Below are 23,766 nucleotides of genomic sequence, written 5' to 3' on the forward strand. Positions count from 1 at the left end.
ATTCAAACATTCCATTAATTGATCAGAAAGATATTAATAATATGGATAATGTTATAGAAATGTAAGAATAAAAGTTGATTAACAATCTTTTCTCTAACACCTCTTGATTTTTCAATACAATAAATGCATTTAAAAATTCATAGCAGAAGTTTTTTTTTTTTTAATGAACAATGATATCATCTAATATACTTACCCCACCTCACTGTCTTGTTCTGCCCGAAGCATAGCAAGCCACTGCTGTTTGTACACAGAAGATAGCCATTCTAAGATACAAAAATAAACAAAGATAAAAGAAGAATGGTAAATGTGGAAGAACATAAAGCATTTAAAAATTTTAAGAAGTTGAAAAAACTTTTACCACTTCTAAAGTCAAGTTTAAAATAGAAAGCAATAGGGGCGCCTGGGTGGCGCAGTCGGTTAAGCGTCCGACTTCAGCCAGGTCACGATCTCGCGGTCCGTGAGTTTGAGCCCCGCGTCGGGCTCTGGGCTGATGGCTCAGAGCCTGGAGCCTGTTTCCGATTCTGTGTCTCCCTCTCTCTCTGACCCTCCCCCGTTCATGCTCTGTCTCTCTCTGTCCCAAAAATAAATAAACGTTGAAAAAAAAAGTTTAAAAAAAAAAAATAAAATAAAATAGAAAGCAATAAAGCTGGTAGTTTATATTCTACAAATATGCTATAACAATATGGCTTAATGATTTTTAGAGTGGTAAATGTTATTTTGCTTTGCTTTAAGATGGACTTTGCTTAGATTACATGCATTTAAACTAGAATTTAAATCTTTAGTAGACTTAAAGTAGATTAAAGAAAGTAGATTCTTGCATTTAATAGTTTCTTTTTCATAGCTCATATTAATTTTTATGAGAAACATATCCAAAGTAGTATTTTGTTTTTATATAACTTTTAATAGAAGAAAGCTGAATATTAAATTGTATCTTTATTAAATTACCTAAAAATAATTGCTAATTAATGGGAGATAAACCATCTCTGAATTATCAGATCAATCATGCATAGTCAAAAATAATTTTGGCATATCAGATTTAGGTAACTCATTAAAAAGACATTTTATTATAAATGGAATAAAAGTTATATTTTTCCTTTAACGAGCATACAATTTTTTTCCGTAAGTCTTGGTAAACTGAAATTTTATTTTAAAAAATTTACTAAAGTGGCGCCTGGGTGACTCAGTCAGTTAAGCCCCTGACTCCTGATGGCAGCTCAGGTCATATCACAGCTTGTGGGTTTAAGCTCCGCATCAGGCTCCATGCTGAATGCAGAGCCTGCTTGGGATTCTCTCTTTCTCTGCCTCTCTCAAAAGAAATAAATAAACAACAACAAAAAAAAACTTAAAAAAATTTGTTAAAAATATAGGTAGAATTGGCTTAGTACCGTATTTGGTTTTCTGTTCTTATTTAATCCCAACCAAGTGAACGGTTTTTCTACTTTTTTAAGTTAAATGATTTCTCAATCTCTACATGAAGGAAGAAGGCAAACCCTAGCGTGATTAAAATCTGGATTTTCACTTCCTAAATCTCTACTCAAAAAAGGTATCCAGACGATTTGCACTGAATTATTGGTATCTCTCTTTAAACCTCTCTAGAAAACACACTTTGAATGTTTCTCTCAAAATATCCTTGCTATTATGCAGAAAACTGCTAAATATCTAGGCCACAGATCATTTGTCTTCAGTAGGTAAAGACTAGAAGTAAAGTTTATGTGAGTCAGTATACACATATACACACTCTGTATCTTGCTGGAATGCATTCTGATTTTTAAATTCTTTTCTAATGTATTTTATAAAAAAAAGAAGAGTTGATCCTTTCTCATTAAAATAGATTTCTCAACTCACTAATGGTTATGCCTATAGTTTAAAATGCATTGATCTAGAGAAACAGTATGTTTTTCATGCTCCATTTATAAAATTGGAATGAAAGGGTTATACATATATATTCTCAAATATCATGTAAGATACAGCCCATGAAAATGTCTTAAAATTTAATTTTAGGGGTGGCTGCTCAGTCAGTTAAGCATCCAACTTTGGCTTAGGTCATGATCTCATGGTTCATGAGTTCAAGCCCCACGTTGGGCTCTGTGCTGACAGCTCAGAGCCTGGAGCCTGCTTCAGATTCTGTCTCCCCCTCTCTCTCTGCCCCTCCCCCTGGCCCGCACTGTGTGTGTGTGTGTGTGTGTGTGTGTGTGTGTGTGTGTGTGTCTCAAAAATAAACATTACAAAATTTTTTTAATTTAATTTTAAAATTTAAGATTCTCACAACCTTTGAATAATCTCCTTTAGAACTAAAAGCACTTCAACAAGTTAAAAAAATGGGTACGTAGTTTTGTCTCCCTTTTCTTGCCTTAATCTAAATGAGTAAAAAGCTGAACTGGAAATCTTTCTAGTCACTGGTAGTTCATCCAGCAGCCCAAAAGGAAGTCCACAGAACATGGTTCAAATGCAATGTTGAGAAAAAAGAATCCCTGCTAAAGTGAGTTTGAGAAATATGGGATGAAAGTAAATAAAACAGGTTCATCATTATATTCTTATTTTTTTTAAGTTTATTTGTTTTGAGAGAGAGAGATGAGAGAGAGAGAGAGAGACAGCAGGAGTGGGGAAAGGGGCAGAGAAAGAGGAAGAGAGAGAGAATCCCAAGCAGGCTCTGCCCTGCCAGCATGGAGCCCAATGAGGGGCTAGAACTCAGGAACCGTGAGACCATGACCTGAACCAAAATCGAGAGTTGGACACTTAACCTACTGAACCACCCAGGCACCCTGATAATTTCTATTTATTACTCTTTTCAATGACGTAGAGTACGATTACAATCAGAAAGATGTCACTTAAAATCATAATTCCATCATGTTCTCTTACCTGAAGGTACTAGAGAATCTTGTTCAATAATTCTTGCAGAGGCCAAATCACTGATAATATACTGTAACCTTAAATGCCTGAATACTGACACAAATGGTTTTCCCTGCTCAGTTTCCAGGAAGGCCATACCTTCAAAATCTACAAAAAACAATTTAAATAGGCATTCTTTTCAAATCTATTTATTTTATCCTTACATGTTTTTAATACACACACACACATCTATTAGAAAATAAGTAAGCTAGTTTTCAAAGATTATATAAACTTGAGGTGTATGGATAAAAACGTAGGGAGATTTAGGAAGTAGCTCCAGGAAATTAACTTTGGTCCCAAGTGACCCGTGGACTGAGATTTCAGTTGTGCACCTTATTTCTGGGGTTTGGAGCTTACAGTGCAGCAAGGTGGGAAAGAAGGCTGGAGAATAGTAGTTTGGGTTATGGCATCTCTCCAGAATCCCCTCTCCTAGGGACTGAGCACTCCACTGGGACTCCAGAGCTCAAATGCCAACCTGAAGGGTCTTCATAAGATACACAGGACATGGATTTGTCTCTTGGGATTCATCTAATTTATGCTTTAGCTACATGAGATGAACACCATTAGTTAACACATTCACCCTCTTCAAACTAGAAAATAATATACAAAGACACTGCAGCCACTGATTTGCAACACATGGGTAGTGTTTATTATTAAAGGAATTCACATTTATGAAGTACATGAATTTTTTTCTTTTAGGGAGAATTTAAGGATATTTCTAGAAAAATAGTTACTCTCAGTTGCATTCCAATGTGCTTTCATGAGTGCAAAGGAAAGGTCTAGAGTTACTACTATCAAACAGGAACTTGTGCATAAGCTCTAGCCTGTTTTCTACTAAACAAGGTATATGCATGGGAGCATACTCAGTCCTGTTGCTATTTAGGATAGGAGAAAAAAGTTGAGAATTGCTACTATATACTAATCACAAGACATGTTGGTGATAAAATGGGAAAAATAATAGTTTGGGGGATCAAACTATGGTGGTAGTTCAAGGAGTAATAATTCAGTTAATATTTGGCAAAGCATTTTTCTTATCCAGCTTTAATTCTCTCAGTGTAAATTAGGGGCTGAATTAGATAACTGCTTAAAGTCCTCTCCAGACCTAAAATTCTCTAGGTCTACAAATAAGTTAGGACATGATTTTAATAAATTTCAACTTAAAAAGGCCCCTAAAACAAGTTCTAAGTAAAGTTTTCAGGCATACCTTTTCTTCTCTTAGAAAACCAGACATCTGTTTCAGTCAAAAGCTGTTTTAAAGATCCATTCCATGAAGGCACAAGTTGAAGGAACATCCACTAGGTTGAAAAAGTAAATTTAAGAAAAAAATTACAAGATTTCACCAGGTTATGATTTTTTATTCAAACTGCTTCCACCTTAAAAAATAATATCTAAAAAGTTTAATTTCCAGTACATGCAATTGACAGAAGTAGAACTATCATATGACACACTTACAAGCTTTAAATTCATCATGGCATTAATCATGGTCCAATGATTAATGATTGAACTAAAAGTGTGTGAGAAGGAATAAACTAATTCCTGAAAAGTATTTAAGGCATCAAACAGTACACTCACACAATCAAAAGGTTTAATACATACATATTACATTAGTAATTTTACACTAATTTATTCTACTAATTAACTAAATTTTGCTAAATATTGTATAAGATTATAAAAATAAATTAAACAAGGGAAAAAAGAGTTTCTTATTGTCTCATTATTGTCTTCTCACTCTTGAGACAGTATGCAGAGTAGTTAGGAGCATGGACTTTTAAATCCTGGACCTGCCAATCAACAGCTGGGCCAATTACCCAATTTCTCTGGGTCTTAATTTCTTCATTTGTAAAATGAGCATGAAACTTCACAGGGCACTGAAAGAATTTGTTACACAAAACAAGTGTAACATGTTTTGAATAGTGCCTGGCACATAGTAAGCACTTATCATTACTGGCATAAAAGCAATTACAACAGGAAACAATGAATCCTACCAGTGGCTCAGAGATAGATATGGGCTGTCTACTCTTTCTTTAATGATTGCGTAACTTAGTTACTACACTTCCTTGAAAAAACAAAACAAAACAAAACAAATCGGTAACAGAATCTTATTCCTACCGCAAAACCAAACAATTGCCATGATACAACTTAGTGTCTCATTCCCAGATTTCAAAGCTGTGTTAAATGCAGACTTTGCTGCTGGGGACAAAGGGTTAAAGGCAAAATTATTAAGTGGGAAAAGCAGTAAGAGTAGGACTCACAAGACTTGGGTTCTGCCTCAAGTCTGCCACTTAAAAGCTATAAGAATTCTAAGTCTTATCATCTATAGAACAAGAATGATAGCCAATTTGTCTCTTTAGAGTTGTGAAAATAAAACTACATTAAAAATGTTAAAACTTTTCAAAAGTATGAAGTGAAACATATACCTGAAGTGCAAATAAGGTCTTCAAGGAATGTCGACATTTTTTTCCTTTAAGTTTATTTATTTATTTTGAGAGAGAGAGAGACAGCGTGAAGCAGGAGAGGGGCAGGGAGCGAGGGTGAGAGAGGATTCCAAGCAGGCCCCGCACTGTCCGCACAGAGCCTGATGCAGGGCTGGAACCCATGAACCATGAGATCATGACCTGAGCAGAAATCAAGAGTCGGATGCTTAACCGACTGAGCTACCCAGGTGTCCTAGAATGTTAACATTTTCTAGAAAAAGTGTGAAAATTTCCTCATAAAGTCATTAATTCAACTAAAGCTCAACTTTGAAAACATTTCTGAAAACCATATAAAATATTTAACATTTGTATGTAATAATAATAATAACATGTTTGTTGTTGAAAAGAATCTGGGAAAAAAAAACAACAACCACATTCCTGGGATAGAAAAGTATGTGAAACCAAATAAAGGAACAGGATGGGAGCTCTCATGGCCCATCCCGACTTCCTCCTTTTCTCTACAAAGTAATGTTCCTCCCCTTTGAGATCTGGACTTGCTTATGGTTTGCCATAGCTTACATGTCCCAAATTGCAATTCCTCTGCTATTCACAAATAAATCCATTTTGTTGGTAAAATAACTGGCTCTACTTTTAAAGTTGACAAGTATAAAGAATGCAATTAAAATCACTCAGGATAGCAAATCTCTAAACAAAGACTTTTTAATATTTTGGCATATTTCCTTTTACTTTTCTTACTTTTACACTATTCCTTTATCAATGGACACTAGCTGCTTCCAGCTTTTCACTATTATAAGTAATGCTGAGGTGATACCAATACCTTTTTAAGAGCTGTGTAAACATCCATCTCCACTTGCATCACAAATAAGTTAGATGAACCAATGAGCTGTTTCATGACATTTATACTAGAAAAGATAAAATAGAAGTAGTGAGTTTTCCTCATGCACAGGCTAAACCACCCTGGTAGAATTAAAAAATTTAAGTCTTTCTTATGAAAAACAAATGTGGAATTTAAAATTACCTCAGTCTTTTTGCTCAAGACAAAGAATCTTAGAAATAACCTATCTGAACACTTTTAATTCAGATAGTATACTATGAAAGGTCTTTCTTTGAATTCATAGGAAAACAAAGAGCACTGATCTGCTAGTAATCAAAGTTAAAACAAGGACTCAATAAGATAACTTTTATCTATTTATAAATATTTATTTATTTTGATAAAGAGTGAGCATGAGTGGGGGAGGGGCAAGAGAGAGAGAGGGAGAGAGAATCCCAAACAGGTTCCACTGTCAGCACAGAGCCCACACAGCGCTCGATCTTACAAACTGTGAGATAATGGCCTGATGTAATCAAGAGTCAGATGCTTAACCGACTGAGCCACCCAGGTGGCCCTCAAGAAGGTAACTTTTAGTATGCTCTGATAAAGTGGCAGTGTTCCTCTTTTGCCTTTCCTACTCATTCATTGGTTAAAAAAAAAAAAATGTCAAATTTCAGTGAATCATCTATATCTTCAAAATAACCTTTAACATTGAGGCTTAAGAGAACTGCTTAATCATAAATTATGTTTTTATTACTATTAAAGACAGTAAGATCTGGGGCGCCTGGGTGGCGCAGTCGGTTAAGCGTCCGACTTCAGCCAGGTCACGATCTCGCGGTCCGTGAGTTCGAGCCCCGCGTCAGGCTCTGGGCTGATGGCTCGGAACCTGGAGCCTGTTTCCGATTCTGTGTCTCCCTCTCTCTCTACCCCTTGCCCGTTCATGCTCTGTCTCTCTCTGTCCCAAAAATAAATAAACGTTGAAAAAAAAAATTTTTTTTAAAGACAGTAAGATCAAGAAGTATATATTAGTTTAAACTTAGATTGAGTGGAAATGATATCACCAGTAGCTTTTTTCCCCCTTCCTTTAAGCCATAAAAAGCCAGAAGAACATCTAGGATTTTAGGAAGACCACTATAATTTATCTTCTTTTTGAAAAAGCTCAATGAGAAATTATAAAAGAGAAAAATGATTTCTAATGATTTCCAAACCAAATATAATGTAGAACTTCATTTATACCTTGATAGCACTAGGAAATGATTTTTTTTTTTTGTCTGTGTAGAATAATGCTTCTCAAACTTTTCTGCCAAAGGACCTCTTAAAGGCAGAGGAAAGGAATGGATCCAAGAATCCAGGAGATGGTCTAGCCATAAAAATAACATTTCTACTACTTCTTGTATTTCATCTTTAAGGTTCAAAGAAACTTGAATTCTCTATATTCCAGAATTCTCTATATTCCATACTGTATTTAAACATAAAAATGTTTATCTTTTTCCCCACCCACGCCTGACAAAAAATAAATAAATAAAAAATTAGTAAAATTGACATCACAGGAATGATCCCTTTAAGGGCAGAGACCATGACATAATCACCTCTGCATCCTTCACAGCCCCTGACAGAGTACTGTTATATACAGTGGACATTCAGGAAGTGTTTATGGAAGGAAGGAAGGAAGGAAGGAAGGAAGGAAGGAAGGAAGGAAGGAAGGAAGGAAAGACAAGCAAAGGTAATTCAAAAGGCCAACCTGATTATGAATTTAATTTCATTAGGCTTCGCTAAAAGTTTAAAACAACTTCCTCAAACTTACTTTTACAATGAATGGTAAAGATAATTTTTAAAATAAAACTTGTACATTCTCTAAGAGCCCAGCAAAAATGAAGTAACACTTGAGATTTCTTCTATGGTTTTATAGTAGCAGTGAATTTTTCTATAGAAATTAGCTCAAATACTAGACATAATATACGTTATTTATGACAAAGAAATTTTGAAGCATTTCTTTAGTTCATAGATACAGTCAAGATACCTTTCATTAAATTGTTGACTTTTTCATAAGGAATATGTTTTTGTATGAAACAAATAAACACTTTAACAAATAAATATTACTTTAGGATAATTAATTGCAAAGTTATTTAAAATTAAAATACCTGAGTTCCTTAAAAAGTTCAACATTCTGGTGAGTCATCAAATTGTTCAGGAGCCATTCAAGGCACCTGAAATTAAAAACATGGAATTATTTATCACATGATACATAAATATGCATTTATGACTTACTTAGTAGGACTTACAGTTAAAATCAAAACAGAATATTAGTCTTGCTAGAACATGCTCAAAGTTTTAAATTTAACAACTGAAAATTTAGTATTATTTTTGTCAGCAGTTATTAAGGAAATATTTCTTTTATATTAATAAGAGCATTTCTAATTAAGAAAACCTCATTTCAAGTTCATGTTAAATCATTTAGGAAGGGGCTTACAAACTTCTATTACCTTCTTTATAATTTGAAAACAGGTCCTGCAATTCTCAAGAGTTAAAAACACTGCCAGTAACTGTACTGATACAATGTCTATGATGCCTGCTACTTAAAAAAAATTAATAGAAAATTCCCTGTAAAGAATGGCCATAGTTTTTATAAGCCACATATAAACATGTATAACCCACTCATGGTCACTTACAAAGACAACACTTTCAAGGAATTTACTAATTCATCCAAATGTAAAAAGGGACTTTTTAGAACAAAATTCTAGTCCCCTATCTTTTTTTCCCCCCTTTCTTTCTTATAGCTATACATTCTCTTAACAAACCAAAGCAGCCAAATTCCAAAAAGTGGGATGGGAGGAAAAATAAAAAAGGTAACTCACTTTTTCTTTACAGAATCTAATCCATAGGTCCCTGCTGATGTGTAATAGCCACATACAGTTTTCACATTAATTGTTTCCTTCATTGTCTCACCACACTGCTGTATTAAACCATCCTGTAAATATAAATAAGCACTGGAAAGGCCCATCTCACATGGGAAAAATTAATTCTGAATATGTGCTTTTACATATTAAAAAGTAAAAAAAAAAAAAAAAAAAGGAAGAAAGAAGGAAAGAAAGAAAACTCATTAAGTTCAGCAAGCCTAAATTTTTAAGTCCAGTAAAAATACTGAAAAAAAAAAAAATCCAGCAAGTATTCAACTGAATACTTGGAATTAAAAATGGAAGGGGGCGAGGGGTAAAAGCAGTAAGGTAGTAATGTAGAGATGAATATTGCTTTTCTCTTTCTTTTCTATTCTTCCACACTCTGGGACCTTTGCAAATTTAAGCGACATTCTGTCTGTTTTGCCTGTTCTTTTTAAATTAAGATCTCTTAACATACTCAGTTGACTATGTGATGGAACTAGGCAAGTAAACAGTATGAATCATCATAAAGTGTTTATTAAAGTATAAAACACTCATCAATTTCTTTTTTTTTTTTTTTTTTTTTATTATTTTTTTTTTATTTTATTTTTTTTTTTTTTTAAATTTTTTTTTTTTTCAACATTTATTTATTTTTGGGACAGAGAGAGACAGAGCATGAACGGGGGAGGGGCAGAGAGAGAGGGAGACACAGAATCCGAAACAGGCTCCAGGCTCCGAGCCATCAGCCCAGAGCCTGACGCGGGGCTCGAACTCACGGACCGCGAGATCGTGACCTGGCTGAAGTCGGACGCTTAACCGACTGCGCCACCCAGGCGCCCCAACACTCATCAATTTCTAAGAGATGCACCTAAAACACATTATTTTAAACTTACACTGCAATATTAATCTAAAATGTTTATATGTAAGATTTCAAATGAACTTTATTCAATATATGGGAAGAATGTCACTTTTTACTTAAATTTCTGAAATATATTCATCATGCAAGTATATTATTAAATTAGTTAGTTAAGTCATAAAGGTAATGCAGAAAATGGGATTTAGGACAAAACCAAAAGGACTAAAGTTAGAAAACAAAGTGTACTTGTTGGAAGTAAGTATTGAAAGGATCACAACATTTAAAAAAACCAAATGATCTCAGCCAAGTATACTGAGCAAGCTATTAACTAATACTTCAAATAAATCAGTATACAAATGTCACATAAAAAGAAACTTTATTAACATTTTTTAAAGATCAAAATAAAACACTGACTCCATTAGGATTTTAAACTTACCTGGAAGTCACTGGAGACTACCCATCTCCTGCCCCCTCTACCTTCCTCTTAACATCTTATCTGTCCAGTGGATTATCCCTGCTTAATCTTTCTGTGATCCAGTTTCTCCTCTCCATTCTTACTGCTACTGCCCTACTTCAGACTCTGATTTGGGACTACTGCAGTAAGCTTTTGTCTCTAATGTACTCCTCTTTCCTTCAATACATCCTTTACATTATTTCCAAAGTATTCTTTCTAAAACATAACTGTCTTTCTTCTGATTAAAATCTTTCAAAAGTACCTACATTTGAATCTAAAGTTCTTAAAAGGTACAGAGGGATTTTCATGATCTGGACTCTGCCTCCTTCTCTCCAACCCTTTTTCTTTTCTGTGCTAGCGTCATGTTCCACTCAGATTCTCTAGGCCTCCATGTCACACATCTCTAGGTCTTAATTTGCTCTGTATAAAAAGCTTCCTTCCTTCTTCTTTCTTTGCAACATAAATACATTTCCAGTTTTCAAGACTCAACGTCCTTCTTTGCACCACCAGGTTGAACTGACCACTCCCTCCTTTGTTCATCTGCTAAATCATTCTACGGGATGTTTATTATCATACTCATGATACACTGGACAGTTCTTACTTTATCTCTGGGTCTGTGTATCAACCCTCCCTTCCCCCATTCCACACACACATTATATTATGAGTTCCTTGAAGCAGACTATATCTTCGTTTACCTTTGGATCTCTATTGCAAGTTTAACATGTTGCTCAATATACTTCTGTTGAATGAACAAATATGTCAATCTACCAACAGATTATATATATATTCATGTGGTTTACCACAACTATTTCATAATTAAGAAAAAGTTGACAAAGTAAGCACTCAATGTTTTTCAAACCCATGAACTAAATGAATTAGTAATCAAAGCAATCTGCTTATGAACAGTCAAGATAAACCATTAATGAACTGAAATCTGTAAATGGACCTAGACAAATAAATTCTTACCACACTATAGTAATTCTACAGTATCTACATCCAAATACCTTGCATTCATGCTACACAGACATGATGATCCCCTCAGCTATAATAAATTGCTTTTAAATTTTATTTTACTGAGGGCTGATGGGGGGTGGGAGGGAGGGGAGGGTGGGTAATGGGTATTGAAGAGGGCATCTTTTGGGATGAGCACTGGGTGTTGTATGGAAACCAATTTGACAATAAATTTCATATATTTAAAAAAATAAAAAATGAAAAAAAATGAAAAAAAATAAATTTTATTTTATTAGTATTTTTTTGGTTAAGCTTTTTAAATGACTTATCACAAGTGACATGTTTATATATTTCATTTTTATTTTAAAAGCTGTAAAGACCTAAGCTTCTTCTTGTTTTTGCAATAGATACTTTGAACCAAAGGTCCAACTGTGATCCTTTCTTTGAATAAGGTACATACTCACCAACTGCAACATACAAGCTGCTGCTAAAATGGCAATAACTCGACTGGGCTTAATTAAGACATCATCTCGATACAGTGACCCAAATGCAACCTGCAGTGCTGAAAGCAAAAGTACAGGCATGGAATGAAATACAATGTTATCTATAAATTATTACAAAAATAACAATGACCATCTTCCCACTCTTCAGGCATGCATCTGAATTTAGGATGTACATAACAGGAGAAGGGAAGTACACTAATTAAAATGTTAGTAATGGTTACTGATTAATGGAGCTAGTTTAATAACAATGTTATAAATTTCCATTTATTCTAGCTAAATAAAAGAGCTGGATTCTTCTACATCTAATCTTGACATTAGTTGGTGGTCAGAGTTAAGACACTCTTGGAAAAAGTTTTATAAAGATACCTCTGAGTAGACTAATCAGTAAGTACACAGACCCCATGATATCTTAACCCTGGTGCTTCCAGTGCTTCACTGCTGGGGAGTGGGGAATAGCTCTTGGCTCCTATCCACGCCACATGCTCCCCCAGTCACCCCAGCTATCTAGGCCTGCCCTTCCTTCTCTCCACTGCCACACTTGTGTTTTTAAATATTCTTAACTTTTCTCTTTGCCTATGTGGTGAGTACTGGTTATTTCCACTTGGGTTATCAAAGGGGGAAACAGAAAATGAGCACTGGAACAGAAATTAGGAGTACAGGCTGACTGATGAATGTAAGCCCCTTAAATCCTCTGGGCCTCAGCTTCCTCATCTAAGAACTCATAGCTCTAAAACAACATTGATTAGGTGATTCATACCCTATTGTTCCCAGAGAAAGTCTTCATACATGGGGAATAATCAATAAACACTATTTACTCGCTTTTCTTTTTCTTTTTTTAAACCATTAAACTATGTAATTTTAATTTTTTTTTTCAACGTTTTTTATTTATTTTTGGGACAGAGAGAGACAGAGCATGAACGGGGGAGGGGCAGAGAGAGAGGGAGACACAGAATCGGAAACAGGCTCCAGGCCCCGAGCCATCAGCCCAGAGCCTGACGCGGGGCTCGAACTCACGGACCGCGAGATCGTGACCTGGCTGAAGTCGGACGCTCAACCGACTGCGCCACCCAGGCGCCCCTAAACTATGTAATTTTAAAAAACAGTCACACTCTTCCTTCCTTCACCCTACATCCTCAATACCCCAGGCGGATATATTTACAACAATAAATAAACAGACCAATAAGGCCCATATGACTAAGTAGATTAAGGATAGGTAGAGCAAAATTGATAAGGGGCGCCTGGGTGGCTCAGTCAGTTAAACGTCCAACTTCAGCTCAGGTCATGATCTCATGGGTCGTGGGTTCAAGCCCCGCATTGAGCTCTGTGCTGACAGCTCAGAGCTCAGAGCCTGGAGCCTGCTTCAGATTCTGTGTCTCCCTGTCTCTCTGCCCCTCCCCTGCCTGTGCTCTGTCTCTCTCTCAAAAATAAATAAACGTTAAAAAAAACAAAACAAAACACAGAATTGATAGAACTATGGAGCCAATCAGTACAAAGCTGTCACGCTGGGGTGTTAAATGGAGCTTTTATCTAGCCTGCAAAGTTAGAAGAAAATATTTATTTTCTACCAAAATAATAAAAAGGATATGTTATAATTTTTGCATAGTAGTAATTATAGTGGTGGTTACCTTCTATATCAATATTCTGGTCAGGAATCTCCAGTTCAATTATGTTCATGCTGGATTCTTTCCAAGAACCACTGAACATACTAGAAAAGTAGCCAGACTTAAAAAAACAAAACAAAACAAAATGATTATCCAGTACTTTCTGGGTCTTCTGAATTATTTTCCCATTTCTAATTCCAAACAACTGTTCTATCAAAATGAACCCATATTATTTTGGGAGAAAAAGAATTGCTAAATATGTCTACAGGAAAAATGAAATTAAGATAAGGACACTTTTAAGTATGTCAAAATACTTTCAGTTTAGCATTAGTTTAATGAAAACAAAACCAAATTCTCATATTACTATCTGAATTCCTATATTACTATTTGAGCCTCCCATTAGCTTTTTACTTAGTTAAAACAATTTCTGAGTCTATTACAGGTATGTTTTCCTTCTCAATGGCATTCTAAATTCAAGCTTAGAAAATATATAAGTCTCTCATGAACATATGACAACACACAAGGTGAATACACAATCATGTACTGGGGAAGACAGAAGGCTAAGAACCTTCATACTGTTGAATCCTTACTGTATTACGGGCTGTAAAGGGTCCAAGCCAGTCCGAAGTCAGCATTAATGGGATGATCCCCAGATATCAGGATAAATCTGAAGTCTAGTTTTATCTAATCAGAAAATTCCAGAATGAACCTGATTCTTGGAAAGGTACCAGAATGGATGAAGTCTTTAGTTACCTTCTAGATAGCACCTCTCATAACTAGAATTACTTTGGAATAGATCAAATATTAACAATTTTACTGAATACTTAGTATGTATAAGGCACTGTGAATATAGCAGTTAACAGACACTGTTTCTGTCCTCAGGGGGCTTATTAGACTGTAGCATGTAGTTTGTCCTATAATCAGTACAGTTTCTCTTGAGAGTGAAAGCCTACACAGAGGCATTCTCATCCTTAAATTCACAAAAGTGCTCTCTGAGATTAAAAACAGATAGGACCCTATTCTCAAGTTGAGAGCAATATTCTGATATATTCCCTGGGCTATATACCTCTGGCCAAATTAAACTTGACTATTATGATAATGATTGTGATTAAAATGTTATAGAAAAAGTTCCCTTAAAATACTTCTACTGGAAAATCTTTTACTATACTGTCTTACCAGTAATTATTGTCAAATAGTGAAGAAGACAGAAAATATAAACTCCATAGGATAAAAACTGAATTGTTCCCTGTTCTATTCCCAATGCCTAGAACAATGATTTGAAGAAAGAATAGATAGATTTGATGAAAGAATGAGTAAAATATTTGAGCCATTAGAGCAACATTTTTTTTTCCTTTTGAGAGTTTTGAATCTTTAAAATAGGATGGCAGATAGTAATATTTTCAGCACACAAACCAAACAGGTATATCAGCTAAATACGTTGGTCTATATTTGTTGGGTCTTGTCTTTATTAACTGCATTTTCCATTCAACCATAACTACAAAGGAACATTTCAGCTAAATTTATTCAATTTAAATAACTACATACAAAATAAACAAATTCAACAATCTTAATTTTAGGCATTCCCCCCCCCCCCCCCTTTCCCTCTTGTCAGCAGAGGGCACTAAAATAAGAACCTTATTGAAGTAATGACAAAAAGGTATTTGCTAGGCTGGTATGACAATGAAAATTCAAAATCTGTTTTCTAGACTAAACTAAGTTTTCACTAACAGAGTGTGCCATATTTTGATAAAACAAGACTCTGTGTGAGATGATAGGATTTAGACAACCACTATCCATGCAAAACAATTACTGTGAAATGCAATAAGAAAGAACAGGACTTGAAAGAGTTTGAGCTATTTTTAAGTGACTACCTTGCTTACTCAAATAGAAAAATAAAATACTTACTTGACATAAATATATTTTGTGTAAGTTCCACTCTTCTCCTAGAGCACATATCTTAATGTCACTATTTTCTCCATTCAAAAATAAGGTTTGATAAATATATTTGGATGTACTCTTTAATTTTTTCCTGTTAAAGGAAATGCAAATGTTACATATGTGTAAAACTGAGTGTTTTACTGATTTTGCATAAAACTCAAAATATTCCTTTTGTTCAATTTCTATTAAATAGAGCCAAGTTATTCATTGTGTAAAAGGAAAGAGGGATATTATATATTCAAATTTGCATTAGTACGTAAGAAACTAATGATAGTAGTAATCTCTAGGGTACTCTATTGCCAAGAGGGTTAATAGTGGCCAGCTAGATGGGATAGCATGTACAGGTGACCTTTCACTGTACACTCTTACAATATGTATTTGTTGAACTAAGTGAATTACCTGTAGGTCAGCACGTGATTTTTGCTTATTTCCTCATTTAGAAAAGAGTACTATGGAGGATCTCAGTACAACTTCAATGCTACTGCTATGCAACTACAAAGTGCAGAACAAGAATAAAAATTTTACCTATCCAAGTAATTTTGAGAATAATTTATATCTAATCTTATTTTGGTATCAAACTATTCCTAAACTCATTAAAAGCATTTTCACCCTCATTGGTCAAATGGTTTGCAGCCTTAGATCAAAGGTTTTCAAAACTTTGCTCAATGGAAAAACGTCTTAGGAGCCACCAGGGATAGCTGAGGAGTGAACTCTGAACATCCTCACTAACTTCAACTAGGGCAGCATCACATTTTGAGGATTTCTGCATAAAATTTCATTTAAAAGATAACTATATATATATGTGTGTGTATATATACATGTGTCTATACACACAACATACACACACACACACACACATATATATATACATATATATAATTTTAATTTGATAATCATTGCTCAAGATGGTCCAATGAATAAGAAAAGCCCTAGGCAGAGGCTGATAAATACCTTTTTGTGTTCCTGGCCAATCCTGACAAGCTTTCTTAGTAGTTAAAAATTCTTAGTCTTTTTTTTTAATTAAAAATATTTTTAATGTTTATTTTTGAGAGAAAGAGAGAGAGAGAGAGAGAGAGAGAGAGAGAGAGAGAGAGAACGAGCAGGGAAGGGGCACAGAGAGAGGGAGACACAGAATCCAAAGCAGGTTCCAGGCTCTGAGCTGTCAGCACAGAGCCCGATGGGGGCTTGAACTGCGAGACCATGACCTGAGCGGAAGTGGGACACTTAACCAGCTGAGCCACCCAGGCACCCCAAAATTTTTAGTCTTTTTAAAAATGAAGTAACTGTTTCAGATGATGTCTTGAACCAATGTGTTTGACATGTCTTCCCAACAGACAGTAAAAACAGCACATGCTCTGGTAGTAGAGGCTTGGGTTTGAGTCCCAGCTCCACCACAGCTCAGTTACTCCAGATGCAAAGAGAATATTAATAGTAAGCACTTTATTGGGTTACTATGAGAAACAAATGAGACAATATAGTTTCTAGTTCCTGATAGCACCATCCCCAGATTGCATTAAAAGTACAGAAAGGGGGGCGCCTGGGTGGCGCAGTCGGTTAAGCATCCGACTTCAGCTCAGGTCACGATCTCGCGGTCCGTGAGTTCGAGCCCCGCGTCAGGCTCTGGGCTGATGGCTCAGAGCCTGGAGCCCGTTTCCGATTCTGTGCCTCCCTCTCTCTCTGCCCCTCCCCCGTTCATGCTCTGTCTCTCTCTGTCCCAAAAATAAATAAACGTTGAAAAAAAAAAAAAAGTACAGAAAGGAATAAGCCCACAGTAGCAAAAAGGAAGGGTGGGTTTATCATCTGATAAGAGACCAGAATATATTCTGAAGGTCTAGGATGAAGGCTGAAGGCCATCTGCCCTTCAGAAGTGTGTGTGGGTTAGGAGAGATCTCAGGGGTAATAAAAGGCAGAAGGCACAAAGTGGGGAAATGTGTTCCTTTAATGGCCTCCTCCACAATGTATGAACACAGAGTACAGATAACCAGAGCACAGACAACTCAGGCATAAAGATTCCCATGCTCTTCTAGAAAGGAGAGAGAGGACAAATCTATCAGGAGAAGCTGAGACTTTAGTATAGGTGATGGCACCCCACACAAAGCAATCCTTATTCTGACATTTGGGGAATCTGTAGCCTGTTAGCTCTTAACCCATTCACCCTGAATCATGGTCCCCAAACTATGTGTTAAAGCACCTAGAGCACCACACCAAACTCAGGGAAGTGTGTGGAATATTTTATATTTGAAGGAAACACAGCAAGATCTTTGAGATACCATGTTACCGACTACTATCATAGTCATACTAACTATGAGATACTTCTTTAGGACCAGAGGTACCATTTAAAAAACTACTGAGACTCTAAGGGTGCTGTGAACAAAAAAAATTTGGGAATTTCTGCTCTAAAATGAAGCATGCCCCACCCATATCCAATTTAGTAATCAGTCTTTCTACTTAAAGGGAAGGCTTAGTTTAATTTACTCAATTAAAACACACACACACACACACACACACACACACACACACACACACACACGCACGCACATGTTACTCATTCTAAATACCAAGGATCACCCAACCAAGGATCACCCAACATGAGGAGAATCTGGAGTATTCAAGACCATTAAAAAGACAAACCCAGAGGAAATACATTAATTCAGGGAAAAGAGAGCTTAAAACACTCTAAAATTAGCACATCTAGATATAGATATCTGAGATTATTACATTTATAAAACAACAGGATACTATGATAAAGGAAACAAGAAAGAAAAGAGCTCTTCGACATTAAAAACATGGTTGCTAAAATTAGTAAGCCAAAAGAGAGGATACTGAGAAAGTTAAGGAAATTTCCTAGAACATAAAGCAAAAAAGACCTAGAAAGGACAAAAAGAAAAGAGAAAGAGGTACAATCCAAGAAATCCAAAATCTGGTTTAAGAGGAGTCCAAGAAAGAGAAAACAAAGATAACAGGAAAAAGGAAATTATGGAGAAATTAATGGAAGGAAATTTTTCCAAAACTAGTCTCCAGATTGTAAGAATCAACCAAGTACTGAGGCCATTAAAAAACCCATACTTAAGCACATTCTAGTTAAATTCCAAAACACCGATGAAAAAATTCCAAAATTTCCAGAGGAAAAAAAAAGGCCACCTAAAAAGAAAGTTAGACCAGCATCATACTTCTCATCAACACTGTAGGCGAGAAAACAACAAAGTAATATCATAAAGGATATGAAGTTATTTTAGATTAGATTTCCATACTCAAAGGATGAATAAAGTTAGAGACTAAATTTACGTTCAGATAAGCACAAATTACCTCCTTTTGCATCCCTTCTGAGTAAAATACATGAGGATACAGTTCTCCAAAATGGGTGAGAAAGAAAAAGATACAAGCTACAGAAAACAGTAGATCCAATCCTAGAGATGGGATGAAAGTAAGCCCCAGGATAAGCACAGACCCAGAAAGCAATGGTTCCAGAATGGAACAGGAGGATGAAGGGACCCAAGAGGGGGGTCTTGGGTTTAGAGGAGGACACCATGCAAGCGTGTTTAGAAAGATAGGAAAACGTGAATATATAATGAAGGGATATTATTCTTTTGTCAATGGTGGTGGGGGGCAGTTAGAAATTCTAGGAAAATTAAAAAGCAATACAAAAACAACAACAAACCAACTATCATAAAAAGATACAAATGAAAACAGGGTCTGACTTTGAAAACTTGATGGAATGTAGAAAAAAGATTCCATTTAACTACAAGGTTAGAAAATTTCTCCAACAGAAAAACAAAGCGTTGTGACACTGGATCCAGGAAGTATGGTTTATAATCCTAGCACACTACTTGACTTTGTAGTGAACAATATTTACATAGTTATAATAACAAATACTGTTTACTAGGTTTCAAATTTTACAACCAAGGCACAGCAAACAACCAAGATCTGGTTGCAGAACAGCTGAGTTTCAACAGTCATGTTAATGTAAAAGTAAAATATGCACCTGTCAAAAGGTATGAATGAAATGGAAGGTGGGCTTGGTAGCCAAAACTTTTCATGGAGTAGCTGGTTGAGGTGGGAGAGTGCTCAGAACAACCTCAGGGAGCATAATTAGTGTCAACACACAAATTTCCAGGTCTTAGTATCTTTTTACACACTTCAACCACACTGGGCTGAATAGCCAGGCCTCTTCCACTGATATAAAACATACTAAATTCTGGATGTATTTTCTTTTCTTTTTTTTTTTTTTTTTTTTAATTTTTTTTTTTCAACGTTTATTTATTTTTGGACAGAGAGAGACAGCATGAACGGGGGAGGGGCAGAGAGAGAGGGAGACACAGAATCGGAAACAGGCTCCAGGCTCTGAGCCATCAGCCCAGAGCCCGACGCGGGGCTTGAACTCACGGACCGCGAGATCGTGACCTGGCTGAAGTCGGACGCTTAACCGACTGTGCCACCCAGGCGCCCCTCTTTTCTTTTTAATTAATTTTTAAATATTTATTTATTTTGAGAGAGAGAGAGAGAGAGAGAGACAGACAGACAGACAGACAGACACCATGTGACCATGTTGACACAAGGGCCAGAGAGAGAGAGAGGGAGAGAGAATCTCAAGCAGGTTCCACATTGCCAGCTCAGAGCCCAACTCAAAGCTGGAACCCTCAAACCGTGAGATCATGACCTGAGCTGAAATGAAGAGTTGGATGCTCAACCATCTAAGCATCCCTAAATTCTGCATGTATTTTCTAATAAAGGTTTGCTTTAAAGACTTTCCATTCTAGTCCACTCATGTAGTTCAGGGGTTGGCAAACCTTTTATGTAAAGGTCTGGACAGTAAATATTTTCAGCTTTGTGGGCCAGACAGACTCTAAGCAAATTTGTTGGCATCCCAGTGAGCAGCTGCCTGCTTACCAGCCTTAGCCGACCACATCTCAGCTTCTCTACCATCAAGTGGGCTACAGCCTTACCTCCTCCAATATCTGAATTTCACTCTGGGAAAGATGGCTCTATTCAAAATTTGTTCCTTCCTTGGATGTTCTCAGTCTGAGAAGTGGTGAATTGCTCCCTCTATCTTCTATTCCTATACATTTTTAGAAATCTCTTTACCTTAGTAGTTTACCTTCAGTAATTAATGCCCCTTTCCTTGTTAATGGTTATATTACATTTTCCTTTTTCAAATTGCTGCATGATTTCTCTTTTGAATGGATCCTGACATATATATTTCAATGACATTAAATACAAGTGGTCTAAATACTAATTAAAAGACAGAGATTATCCTAATGGATTAAAAAAGATGCTAGACCCAACTATATGCTTTCTACAAGATACCTATTTTAAATATAAAGATACAGGTAAAAAAGAAAACAATGGAAAAGATATACATTTTAAACACCCAGTAGTAGTGGAAAGTAGTAGTGGAAATATTACCAGGGATAAAGAGAGACATTTTGTAATGTTAAAGGAGGTCAATTTATCAAGGAGACATAATATTTACAGAGCACTTCAATACCAGGCACTGTGCATTATATGGACCCTAAAAGGCAAGTATTGGGGTGCCTGGGTGGCTCAGCTGGTTAAGCATCTGACTCTTGGTTTGGGCTCAGGTCATGATCTCATGGTTTGTGAGTTCAAGCTCCACCTCAGACTCTGTGCTGACAGCACTGAGCCTGCTTGGGATTCTCTCTCCCCCTCTCTCTGCCCCCCATCCCCCTCTTGCTCACACTCTCTAAATATGTAAACAAAAAATAAACAAACTTAAAAAAAGGCAAGTATTAATTTCTCCATTTAAGAGGAAAAAAGGCTATTTAGCTCAGAATCTGAGCTCTTTATACTATAGTGACTCTCCAAAAAGGTAACTGAAGAATTTGACAGGGGTGGGGGTGGGTGGTGTTCATTTCTGTAAATAAACAACAAGCATTCATACATAAAACTCTATGAAAGATTTTTAGATAACACACTATTAACAGAGGCTATCCATGATACTTTCATTTCACAATAAATATGTTACATTTGTGTAGCAAAATTTTTCAATCTTTTTTTTTGAAGTTTCATTTAAAATACTGCATTTATCCCACTGATCTTAAAAAAAAAAAAGGCAATCAGATTGCTTTATGTGGAAACGTATTCTATGCATAAACTACGTTCTAATTTTCTAATTCACAAGTAAACATCCTGTGTTTCAACTCTTTGAAAAAACGTTAAGCAAGCTGCAGCAATGACTTACACATATCCACGGTCAACGTTCAAGTACTAGAGGCTCTAACTTTGTTCCCAATAAGGGACAAATGTACACTGCTGATAAATTTCACCTTTACAGTTAAAGAGAACTCTCGTGTGTGTACCAACTTCCCTTTACACTGATGGACGTGCCCCTTAAGGTAACCGGATGCAAAACAACTTCTCCTGCCACCCACTCAGAGAGGAGGACAAAGGTGTATTACGGAAGGCCAGTCAGCCTTTGGAGCCTAAGGTTTAATGAGGCGTGAGCTCTGGCTTGGCGTTTGCCAGTCTCATCTTGGGGCTGTAACACCACTCGGGCAGCGTCTGTGGTTTATAATCCAGAACACCAGGCGCCTCCCAAGGCGCTCCCCATCCGCCCCGCATCAGGCTGGCTCCCACGTTTCCCGGTCAAGGGCACGTCCGCTCCTCACCCGCTGGGGAGCGCCGCACCCCCAAGCGCACCCGGCGCCGGGCTTGTCCCCAGGCGGGGCCCTGGAGCTGCCCAACAGGTGCGGGCGCGTCCCTCCACGTACCTGCGCGGGGTGTTGAAGAGTCGCTGCTGCTCGTCCCCTTCCTCCTCATCCTCGTCTGTCTCGGAGTCGGGGTGACAGTAGCAGAAGGCCCCACTGCTCCTCTTGCGCTTACGGCTGCCTGGGCAGTAACAGAAGCCGTGGCCCGCAGCGTCGCCGCCAGACTCCGGCCTGCGGGTCGAGCCCCCCGCCCCAGAACCCGGCTCCTGCTGGGCTCGGGCTCGCCCCGGGTGGCGTAGCACTCGGCTGCTCAGGGAGCCCATGGACCACGGCTCCCCAGGACTTCAGGGAGCGCACCTCAGGGAGCCCAGCGGAGGCGGTCTCCCGCCATGGCCCGGCCGCCGCCCGCCTCCACCCAGCCCAGGTGCCTACACGGCCACCTTCTCACGCGCAGCCCCAACCGTCGCAGCGGACGCTACCGCCTCCATCCTCCGCCCCGCCCGCCGCGTCCAGCCGCGCGGCGCGCCGGGACCGCAGAACCTCGCCCCCTCGCTATCGCCACAAAGCGCGGACCGGAAGGCGCGTGCGCGCGGCGAGCCTCCGGAAGGGGCGGGGGAAGGCGAGAGTGCGTGGTGGGTGGGGCCTGCGCTGAAAGGTAAAGGGGGTTGGAGCCGGGAAGCTTGTCGGCGCATAGGCGGCTAGCGGCCTGCTCTCCGCTTGGGTCTCGCGCTACCATGAGATTTGGGGCCAATTTGGATTTTAGCGTTACTTCACACACCCCTTTGTATTAGCCCGACCGGGAGTTCCAGCTCATTGATTGTTTCTGCAAAAGTTCCTTGAGTTCCGGATACCTAGTAGGCTCTGTGCTAAGTAGGGGCAAAAAAGATGGTGCTGTTTGGGCTCTTCCTTAGAGGAGCCCACCACTAGCTGGGATCACGCCTTGCGGGCATTTGGCAAGGCTTCCTCGGGGAGGAGGACCTACTATGTGGAGTTTCGTTAGGTCTTTGTGTTTCTTAAATATCGGCCTTCTGCCGCCCTAGACGGGTTATGGCAAAGGTTCCCTGCACTTCCCAGCTTCCCTTCTTAGCTGCAGTGAAACGTCTGAGTAGGGTCTGTACCAGTACTGGCAGGGCTTACAGTGCCTTCTGGAGGCCGGAGCAAAATTTACAGCTGTCTGCCTTGGACAGCCAGCTTTCACTCCCTGACACCATTCTGCTACTTTTTAAATAAAGTGTTTACAATGAATTACTCAGAGTAATACAGTAAACACCTATGGTTCCACCACACGTATGATAATTTAAAATTAAAATAGCTTTGGGGCGCCTGGGTGGCTCGTTCGGTTAAGCGTCCGACTTCGGCTCAGGTCATGATCTCACGGTCCGTGAGTTCGAGCCCCGCATCAGGCTCTGTGCTGACAGCTCAGAGCCCGGAGCCTGTTTCAGATTCTGTGTCTCCCTCTCTCTCTGCCCCTCCCCTGTTCATGCTCTGTCTCTCTCTGTCTCAAAAATAAATAAACGTTAAAAAAAATAAATAAAATAGCTTTGATTCATTCTCTTCAATAGGATACTATAGATAGAAGCTCCGTCTCCATCTCTGTCTCTCCCTCCACTGTGGTGACCACCATCCTGAGAATAGTGTTTATCGTTTTCCCATGCATGTTCTTAAACATATACCCATAAGCACTGTATGTTCTTTAGCACATTTAGGCATGTAATTACATGGAATCACATTGTACCTATCATTCTGCACCTTTCTTCTTTCTCAAAATTTTACTTTTAAGATTTATC

At 37.8% G+C, this 23,766-nt stretch overlaps 1 protein-coding gene across 1 annotated transcript in view; it reads right to left on the bottom strand.

Annotated features, from left to right (window-relative positions):
* GMCL1 (germ cell-less 1, spermatogenesis associated) overlaps window positions 1–22,554 on the bottom strand; it is a 38,049-nt gene extending 15,495 nt beyond the window's left edge. The window contains exons 1-10 of the mRNA XM_025931798.2: window positions 22,043–22,554; window positions 15,282–15,405; window positions 13,401–13,497; window positions 11,737–11,834; window positions 8,991–9,103; window positions 8,277–8,342; window positions 6,142–6,226; window positions 4,094–4,184; window positions 2,860–2,997; window positions 194–263 (exon numbers count right to left, since the gene is read on the bottom strand). Of these exons, the coding sequence (XP_025787583.1) occupies window positions 194–263; window positions 2,860–2,997; window positions 4,094–4,184; window positions 6,142–6,226; window positions 8,277–8,342; window positions 8,991–9,103; window positions 11,737–11,834; window positions 13,401–13,497; window positions 15,282–15,405; window positions 22,043–22,302 (1,142 nt within the window). The 5' untranslated portion in view covers window positions 22,303–22,554. The remainder of the gene's footprint in view (window positions 1–193; window positions 264–2,859; window positions 2,998–4,093; window positions 4,185–6,141; window positions 6,227–8,276; window positions 8,343–8,990; window positions 9,104–11,736; window positions 11,835–13,400; window positions 13,498–15,281; window positions 15,406–22,042) is intronic.
* Window positions 22,555–23,766: the final 1,212 nt, after the last annotated feature.

Source organism: Puma concolor, chromosome A3, assembly GCF_028749965.1.
Source record: "Puma concolor isolate L17-30 chromosome A3, mPumCon1.1.hap2, whole genome shotgun sequence".
Taxonomy (NCBI): Eukaryota; Metazoa; Chordata; class Mammalia; order Carnivora; family Felidae; genus Puma; species Puma concolor.